Source organism: Sprattus sprattus (genome assembly GCF_963457725.1).
Source record: "Sprattus sprattus genome assembly, chromosome: 13".
NCBI lineage: Eukaryota > Metazoa > Chordata > Actinopteri > Clupeiformes > Clupeidae > Sprattus > Sprattus sprattus.
Window position 1 is genome coordinate 14887308 of NC_137911.1, and position 10000 is coordinate 14897307.

General features: G+C 43.6%; 1 protein-coding gene across 1 annotated transcript in view; it reads left to right on the forward strand.

Annotated features, from left to right (window-relative positions):
- The window catches only part of LOC308374408 (ryanodine receptor 3), a gene marked incomplete at both ends in the record, with an annotated part of 180276 nt that overhangs the window by 83561 nt on the left and 86715 nt on the right, over window positions 1-10000 (forward strand). Inside the window, 7 exons of the mRNA XM_080850185.1 lie at window positions 2361-2464; window positions 4036-4119; window positions 4302-4461; window positions 5246-5393; window positions 6750-6955; window positions 7771-7945; window positions 8586-8794. Coding sequence (XP_080706311.1) covers window positions 2361-2464; window positions 4036-4119; window positions 4302-4461; window positions 5246-5393; window positions 6750-6955; window positions 7771-7945; window positions 8586-8794 — 1086 coding nt within the window. The remainder of the gene's footprint in view (window positions 1-2360; window positions 2465-4035; window positions 4120-4301; window positions 4462-5245; window positions 5394-6749; window positions 6956-7770; window positions 7946-8585; window positions 8795-10000) is intronic.

Below are 10000 nucleotides of genomic sequence, written 5' to 3' on the forward strand. Positions count from 1 at the left end.
CTATGTAAAGGGTTTATAAAAAGAGAAGTGACCATGTTCGTCTACTGTTAGCATGAGTTAATGTATTATCTTTGCCGTGGAGTCTATGAAGAGTGGCATTTACTCTGACCAGCCTTTCTTCGTGGTGTGAACAAATGGCTTCCTTGGCTTTGTTTCCCCTCTCTGTAACAGGGTGTAAAAATGAGAAACGAGAGGCAAGGCAGTTCCCGAGTCTGTTGCAATGGCCAGATCGATGGATATGTGTGTGTGCGTGTGTGTGTTCCATCTTACTGCTTTTCTCTCTGTTCTCTCGTCTCTATATCACCCTTTCTCTTTTCCGCTCTGTGTTTCTTTCTTTTTTTCTTCCAAAGCGAAGGAAAGGTAGAAAAGGCCATTGGAGAGGTTTATTCTCCCTTCCCTACCCAGAGAGAGAGGGTGAGAGAGAAAGAGAGAGTGGCCTAGCTTATGTCCTGTCTAATGTTTTAATGGAGTGGTCATATTTAAAGCGCTGGTGACTGGCACAATCCGATTGGGGTTTCGCTCGCTCGTTTATTATAAAGAGCCTCTTTAACAACCCCAGCTGTTAAAGGCCACATTTAGTTCTGTGTTTAACGAGACCTCGTTAGCACGCGGGTCACATTGCCTGCCCCCTGTTCCGGCTTTGATGGAATCCGGCCCGGCGAAATGGTGATATTTTGGCAAGAAGTGCCCTCATATTTGGAGAGAGAGAGAGGTCTTCAGACCAGCTGTTCCCTTTTATCTGTGTGAGCCAAGAGGTTCTAAGATGGAGAGGAGTGAAGTCAGGATCTATAAGGGATGAAGCTTGACCACTAGCTTTTCAGTTACTCATTTAGAATCTTTACACACACTATATACATTTACTACACAATTACATTTGACTGGTATTGACTTTACTATGCATATGTATATTATTGTACAATACATACATGTATTATTTATAATTTACATGTATGTATTGTGTACTACACTTGTATATTTAGTATAGTGGAATGATGAAGTGAGATCTACGGATTTTAATTGAAAATCTGAATGGCTGATTTTAATAGAAGTCATGTTTTGAATGGGGAATTGTCCATGCAAATGGCAATTTAACACCGGATTAAACTCAATCTTAGCCCTGAGTGTTTGGCTAATGCGTTACGAGCAGGATGACGTATCAGGGGAAGGCGACTTAAAGGGATCTCAGACAGGCAGACGATGGATGGCACAATTTCAGGAACCTGGGGAAGAAGAGGAAATTATAAAGGTCTGATGGGAATAATGTGTTAAGATGGAGTAATAAGGTTCATGCTTTTTCTTGTCAGTGGGGACCATGTCGGACTGATGTGTTCTCGGTAAGATGCAGGGTGAGGGACAAATGGCTTCTTACGGAGAGAAGCGTCACAAGTCTACAGAAAGTGTTGACTTGTGTTTATTTGTCCCCTGTAAGTGGCTGCTAAGCTGAACAAACACACAACATGTTTTCTTGGTATGCTTATAATGACTGTCTGTGTGGGATAGGTTGCCCAAGTTTCCCTTAAATCACTGCTTACCAGGGACGTGCACAGGAGGGTGCAAAGGTTGCCTGGGCAGCTGCCCGTTTGCCCTCCTCGACTCAAGTTGTCCCTCCGAAAGACATTTTAATTTTTTTTAAAATAGTATAACGGCGGAAATTGCGGTATATGTGCGTGGTGGGAGGGGGCGTGGCGGCGTGGTTAGTGATTTCACAGTTTCAAGTGAGAAGGCAGAATATGCCCGCAGGGGGCGTGGCGGCGGCAGTTACAAAAATTAACGTATTGCCCTTTCTCTCCAGGGCAGAGCAAAGGCACTTCAAAATTCCTGTGCACATCCCTGTTGCTTACACTAGAATCACCTTGGCCGTGATCTTGCCTGATGCCGGCAGATCAGGGCCAGATCTGGCCCAGACCTGTGTTAGAGACGCCTGCCATCTTTGCCTGATCAGGGTGCAGTGGATGAGGTTTACCCACTTTGCCGTCAGTCGAGCCTCACCAAGAAAACATGCTAGTCTACATCCATGACATGTCAGCTAGTAGGGCATCTGTGCCTCTCCTCTTGTGAGTGAGGGACTAGCCCAGTCCACTCCTAGCTACAGTATGCCGAGGACATCCACACAACCTCGGTTGTCCTGATGATATGTCTAATAGCAATCTCAGTTACCTCTCATTGTTGCTATGGTGTACTCCATTGGTATATATCCTTTCCATGTATGTGTTTTTGCTGTTTCAAGCCATCTTCATGTTTTAAGTGATTCCCCTTAATGTTCTTGCATATTAGCATACTGTAGGTATGTGCTAGGTGTGTGTTTTTGACTTGCTGTAGTCAGTGCAGTCTGATGTTTTTTCTGTGTTCCCCTCCACCAGATCAGGGATGACAATAAGCGGCAACACCCCTGTCTGGTGGATTTCTCTAAGCTGCCAGAAACCGAAAAGAATTATAACCTCCAGATGTCAACAGAAACCTTGAAGTAAGAGATTTGTGTGTGTGTATGTGTGTAGAAAACTGAGTATATTTGTGTGTGTGTGTGTGTGAAAGAGAGAGAGGGTGAGAGAGAGAGCGAGAGAGAGTGTGTGTGTGTGTATCGCTCTGGGTTTTCTATCTTCCCTCTAGTCGCCCTCAGAGAGGGCAGTCTGGTCAACCATAAAACACTGTTCCAACAGAATGTGTCTACAGGTAGTTGGATCAGGAGAGACAATGGTTATTTCAATACCCCCCCTCTGCAGAGTGCCACCTCACAAAATATCCTCTGCTCTCATTCAATGCCTGGGTCAGCAGGCTTCGTGAAAATAAGAGCAATCTCTGCTCGGCACACACACACACACCAACACACAAGCACTCTCACTCTCTCTCACACACACACACACACACACATGCACAGACACACACACACACACACAGGCACACACACACACACACACACACACACACACACACACACACTCACACACTCACACACTCACACACAAATGCAAACTTCACCAAAGGACACTGAAGGACCAGCAGACCAGACACAGTAAACAGCCCATAAGATCCCAAAAGAGAGACTGTCTGTGGCTTATCGATAAACGAGATAAAAATGCCTTTTCATCATCTTCCCTCTCTAACTTCTGTGCCTTTCAAGAGACAATGGACAATATTACTAACTAGAGCCAATAGAGATTTTTTACTGCCAGATTTTCACTGCCTACTGTATTAGTACCCAAAATGTGCGGAACAGTTGTAATTTACTTTGCTATTTGACAAATGAGCGTCAGGTAATGAGAAAGAGAATAAGACAGATGCAGACAGACACCTTTGTGAGACAATTCCCAAGACAATGAGAGATAAAGACAATCAACTCAACATTGTTTTTCTCGTCAGGAGACGAGTCTATTATCCAGCCCTTGGCCACACTCTCCTTCTTTTATGCGACCATCAGGCTGAGTCAATGGATTCATTATTTGGAATGACACAGACAATTTAGCAGTGCATTACCCTCTCCGCATTCAGTGAGTGCTCAGCGCTGTGTGTTATACGGCATTGCATCACTCGTGAGGCGACACAAGAGGTCCTTAAGTTATCATCACGGCGCCATGCACTGCTGCATTCTGGAAAAACGGCGTCAGGATTTGGCATCATAGGAAGATTAACTAGTTTCAGTTGAATGAACTGATTTGTTTTATTTATTTGTATTTATTTTATTATTGCTGGGAACTGAAATGTCCATTCTGTATTGATTTAGTTCTATGAAAAGACCCCAGGTAGCAGATGGCTTTAGCTCAGTTATGGCCCTAATACAGACCACATCCGCTCCACAGCTGCTCCAGATCTGTTCCACATCCGCTCCACATCCACTCCATATTTTCACGACATCCATTCCAGATCTGCTTCAAATCTGCTGCCGATCCAGTCCATATCCGATCCAGGGTCAGTTGCTGTCTGAGAGCTACAGGATGGTCCGTGCTCTCTGACATTGACTCTCTCTGACTGAGCCTGACTGAGTGCAGTGTCTAGTCACAGCTGTGTTGCTGTAATCTCTCCTCCTCTTTTCTCTCACAGGACTCTGCTGGCTCTGGGATGCCACGTGGTGCAAGTCAAAGCCAATGCAGAGGAGGACCTGAAGAAAGTCAAACTCCCAAAGAAGTGAGTCTCTCTCTCTCTTAAAGATATCCACTTACTTCTCTCCTCCAGAGCTCACCATCAAGGCAGTCAGTGGGATCTGAGAGGCTGGGTTTGGTCTCTGGAGAGGCATCTTGGAAGGGCAGCTTGTACTGCTTGCATATTAAGTACTTGTGACTGTTGGCCATGCTTGTCTGGTTTTGTAGCTACATGATGTCCAACGGTTACAAGCCCACACCTCTGGAGCTGTCGGACGTGAAGCTCACCCCTGCTCAGGAGCTGCTGGTGGATAAGCTGGCCGAGAACGCGCACAACGTTTGGGCCAAGGACCGCATCAAACAGGGGTGGACCTACGGCATCCAGCAGGTACTGAGTAAGCCTCAGGCGATGCTTCTCATTGTCTCTTAATAGACAGTGACCCTTCGACCTCCCACAGCATACATGTAATATACCACAGACAGCCACCCACTTATTTTTAATAATATGCGCATAATATAGATAAGAAATTGTAGCATTTATGCATGAGGTGTTCAATGAGAACTAGCAATAATGGGCAAGCAGGCCAATACATAAGTGTTTCTGTAGATTTAAAGGTGACAAAATGTGTGATATTTATTCAGTTGAAAATATCAAGCAAACCTAAAACAGATGTCTAGACACAGCCTGGGAGGGGGGGGCATCCTTGCCAGCAGATAAACATGATGTAAGGGAAAACAGGATAGTTATAATTATGACAAGCCCTCAGTTAATCCCACATTTCCCCAGAAGCATTGACAAGCCGTAACAGACAACTACATAAAGCGCTGTCCCCCAAGTGCCAGTCTGGCTTCAGCTACCACACACTCTGTGATTGAATCTCCTCTCCTCTCCTCTCCTCTCCTCTCCTCTCCTCTCCTCTCCTCTCCTCTCCTCTTCTCTTCTCTTCTCTTCTCTTCTCTTCTCTTCTCTTCTCTTCTCCTCTCCTCTCCTCTCCTCTCTTCTCTTCTCTTCTCTTCTCTTCTCTTCTCTTCTCTTCTCTTCTCTTCTCTTCTCTTCTCTTCTCTTCTCCTCTTTTCTTTTCTTTTTTTTTCATTTTTTTCTATTCTTTTCTTCTCACCTCCCTCTCTTTTTCTCCACTCTTCTCTTCCTGTTTGTTCCGGGCTACATAAAGGACCTGAAGAATAAGCGCAATCCCCGCCTGGTGCCCTACGCTCTGCTTGACGAGCGCACAAGGAAATCCAATCGGGACAGTTTACGGGAGGCCATCCGCACACTGATTGGCTATGGCTACAACATAGAACCACCCGACCAGGAAGCGGGTGAGTCTTTTCCCATTACATTCAGTAAAAAAAAGATCTGCAATAAATTAACTGCAGGAGTCCACAATTAACTCATACAGACATCTGTAATATCAGGCAGTGTTAACTTCAGGGAGAGAAGCATGGCCTCCTTGTCACCAGTGCTCTTCACAGTCACGAAAATACATGGTGAAAATGAGGTGGCATGTCTGTCGCATCTGTAGTCACGACTACGTGACTTCGTCTGAAATAGGTGGTCTAAGCTCTATGGTGGCATGTTCAGTTGAAGCACACTTATGTATATGTTGAAATTCCCAGAAGGAAGATCCAGTGGGATGTGCAAAGCACCTTAAAGTGACTCCTTAAGAACTTGCAAAGTGGACAACCGTCAAATAAACAAGACACTTTATCACTCAGGGATTACCAATAGATTCATGAATTCATGCCTTGAGGTTGTTCGCATACTGTGATTGTATGTTTTGTGTTTTTGTGATAAAAAGCAGTTTTTCAAGCAGTTTCAGGTCTTTTGATGGAGTGAAATGATGATTATGTTTACTCTTTCTATTTTCCATTCAAAATGATGCTAATTCATTCCTTATAGTTGCATGCAGCAAACGCAATCAGAGGAGGGTACTCACACTTATTCAAAATGTTGATGTTTATAAAGCATGCGTGTGTATATTTATTTGGGTGTGTTTATTTTTTTGTTCTGCAGGGAGTAACATTTTAATCAAGCTTTAATGATTGTTGATTTTTAAGAGACTGATTACCGTAAACAGCAGGCGTGAGAGGTTTCCTTGCTTTGTTGCTTTTTTCACAGTAAAATGCTGATTGAAAGGTTAATGGCAAAGTGTTTTGCTGAGGGCCACATTGCTTCTTTTGGCCCGGGACAATTTCTCTCTCTCTCTCTCTCTCTCTCTCTCTCTCTCTCTCTCTCTCTCTCTCTCTCTCTCTCTCTCTCTCTCTCTCTTTCACTCTTTCTCTCTCTATCCTTGTACTCAGGGAGATATAGACTTTTAACCTGAAAATCAATGGAGGGCTAGAAAAACAATCTAATTAGAACGTAAAACTATTTTGACATGATGGCCGCAGGCATAATTACCTGAAAGACAGAGTTTGTAATTCTTTGAAATGCGGGTTGTGCCAGTGTAGCCTGCTCCGTTGTCACCATTCTTTTCCCCCCATGAGTCAGTACTCACATTAGTTATTTGGCAGTTTAGTAGATGACCTGTAATCTTAGTTTAGATTTTTCTTATGTACCAAATGACAACTCAGGAAAGTCCCTTCCATCTCTTCCCAGTAGGAAAGGATCTGTAGGGTCAGCGCTTTCTGTCAGTGTGGTGCTACTAGAATGGCCCTTACCTCTCTGTCCTCCAGCAGGTCACGTGGTGGAGAGGCTGAGCATTGATAAGATCCGCTTCTTCCGGGTGGAGCGGACATACGCCGTGAAGACGGGGAAGTGGTACTTCGAGTTTGAGGCAGTGACAGGCGGAGACATGCGCGTGGGCTGGGCCCGCCCTGGTTGCAGGCCGGATGTGGAGCTGGGGACTGACGACCAGGCCTACGTGTTTGATGGGAACAAGGTAAGAGTCACGTTTATCTCATTTACAGTGACGTCTCACAAGTAGCCTTTGAATATTTGTATATACATTCACATTTAAATGGAAGTACCACAAGAGTGGTCTAAAAATCACATGTGACTTAGATTGAAAAAAGGAAGAGGTAAAGTAGAGTAGTTACATATGTGGTACATAAATGGTATATGGTAAAATTGCCACAAATGTTCGAACGCACTTCAGACTTTCTTGAATTAGACACTTGTAAAGAGCTTGGTGACTTCTCCTTGGCACAGTCCTTCAACCCTCCCCCTTGACTGCTTCTTTGTTGTGATTGCTTGTGCTTGTGTGTGTGTCATTGTCCTCACCTTCAAAGCCTTCTTTCCTGACTGCTCAAATCAAACGTTGCAAAAATGTAAAGTGCTCTGTTGAGCTCCACAGGCCTAGCGTCCCTTTTGTTATTAAGAGAGTATTTTGAGCCTTTGAGCTTGTGTAACTCGTGTAGCTGAAGGGTTTGCTGATTGATGCAAGGTCAATGATCAAACCCAAGGTCAAGCCGAAGGGAAACAAGGACACATTTTCCATGGAGCTGTGAAAATACAGTCGCAGTCTATTTAAGAGTTTTTAAAGTAGGTAGCACCCCTCATTATCCAGACTGGCAAAAAAAGAAAAAAAATCGTCTTGATTTCTTTTGACTTTAGCTGTCTTGAATGGTATCCTAGCTATTATACTAAACTATGAGACTAATTACACCCAATCTGATCCAATTTTTCACCCCTGTCATCTGGCTGCCCTAATGGCATCATTACTCATCCGTGTTGTGGTTATGGTGGTTATTTCAGGGTCACCGGTTGCACATGGGCAGCCGTCTCTTCGGTAGGTGTTGGCACACAGGCGACGTGGTGGGCTGCATGATCAACATGGAGGACAAGTCCATGATCTTCACCCTCAATGGAGAGATCCTGATCACAAACAAGGGATCTGAGCTCTGCTTCGCCGACTTCGAGACGGAGGACGGTGAGTGGGGAGAGTATTCAAGGAAGGGTCATGAGTCAGCGACAATCCGAGTTCTCTTTCTGTCACCTGTGTTTATTTTCTCTCGCTGTAAAAACTTGAATCTCTCTGCATTGATAATCAGCTCTTACTTCCTACTGAAAACCAAGTTCCAAATACTGTTCACGTGTTTAAATATAAATCCTTACTTTATTGTGCCGTGGATCGTCTCTCAAGCCGTTTTATTATGCACATAATATGCCTCATGAAAGTGTATGAATTTTTTTTTTTTTAGCTTGAATGTCACATCCCTCGTCCATACCCCGATACCCCACCGTCTTTCACCTCAATGTTGTTCTACTCAATATCATTGTCCTTTTTCTCCTGTGTCTTCCTCTCCCTCATCTCCACTTCACCTCTCTTTCTCCAATATAGTTGGTTTCTCATACGTGAGCACCCCTATATCCAATGGCCTTATCCACACCCCAGCACACCCCATGTTTTCTTGTTCTGCTCAGAAACTTTGTCCTTGTGTTTTTCCTTTCCCCTATCTTTCCTTCAGTCCTACTCCTGTCTTTCTATCTTCATGAAGTATTTTAGACCTAAGAACTCTGGACTAAGAGCTCTGAAGAGGTGTGCTTGTTCTTCTGCCTCTACAATACAGGTTTCATCCCCGTCTGCAGTCTGGGTCTGAGTCAGGTGGGCCGGATGAACCTGGGCAAGGATGCCAGCACCTTTAAATACTACACCATGTGTGGTCTGCAGGAGGGCTTTGAGCCGTACGCCGTCAACATGAACCGAGAGGTCACCATGTGGTTCAGCAAACGCTTGCCCACCTTTGTCAACATGCCAAAGCACCACAAACACATAGCGGTAATAGCCAGCGGGGAGTTGTTTGTGGGATTAGCTTTGAGAGGCGGGGTGACTTAACCTTGATATCCATTTACAGCAGCAGGTTTTGGTACATGCAGTTTTAAAGGGACATAGAGGTGACTGTGTTGTTTAACAACTCCTGATGTTCATTCTCCTTGAATCATTACAGTGCATGAAATGCCCTGTATTGTTATTCCTAGGCTTGTTCTTGTTCTTCTTCTTCTTCTTCTTCTTATTCTTGTTACCTTTTTCTGCGATTAATTCAGCCCGAACCGCTTAACGTAGAAACTTCATTCAAACTTTGTCGCGTAGGTCTTGTAAACGACACTTATGCTATGTATTTTTCACTTTTCTAAACTTTATACTTTTTAAGATATTAAAGAGTTACTTACATTGGGCCATTATGACATCATAATAGGGTCTTTAAACTGGCTTGCACCTGTGCTTTACTGACACCTGTGCCAAATCCAAAGAACCTCTTCTCTCTCTGTCCCTCTCAATTTAACTGTAACTAGGAACATTAAGACACCATCCATTCTCTATTTTTTTTTCTCTCCATCTTTCCATCTTTCTCTCTCAGTCAACTTTCTCTCACACTCAATCTCTCTTCTTCACTCCATTTTTATCTCCTTTTTTCAATATTTTCACTCTCTCTTTATCTCTTCATCCAGAGCCACTCTTGTTCACTCTTCTTTCCTTCTTCCACTCTTCTTTCCTTTCTTATTTTCTTCTTCCATTTTTCTTTCCTTCTTCCACTCTTCTTGCCTTTCTTTTTTCCTTCATCCACTCTTCTTTCCTTCTTCCACTTTTCTTTCCTTTCTTCACTCTTCTTTCCTTCTTACACTCTTCTTTCCTTCTTTTACTCTTCTTTCTTTTCTTATTTCCTTCTTCCACTCTTCTTTCCTTCCTTCACTCTTCTTTCCTTTCTTCTTTCATTATTTCACTCTTCTTTCTTTTCTTCTTTCCTTCTTCCACTCTTCTTTCCTTTCTTCACTCTTCTTTCTTTTCTTCTTTCCTTCTTTCACTCTTCTTTCCTTTCTTCTTTCCTTCTTCCACTCTTCTCTCCTTTCTTCACTCTTCTTTCCTTTTGTCTTTCCTTCTTCCACTCTTCTTTCCTTTCTTCTTTCCTTCTTTCACTCTTCTTTATTTTCTTCTTCCTTTCTTAACCTTTGCATTTCATGCACTGGTATTTCCTTCAGGAAATGC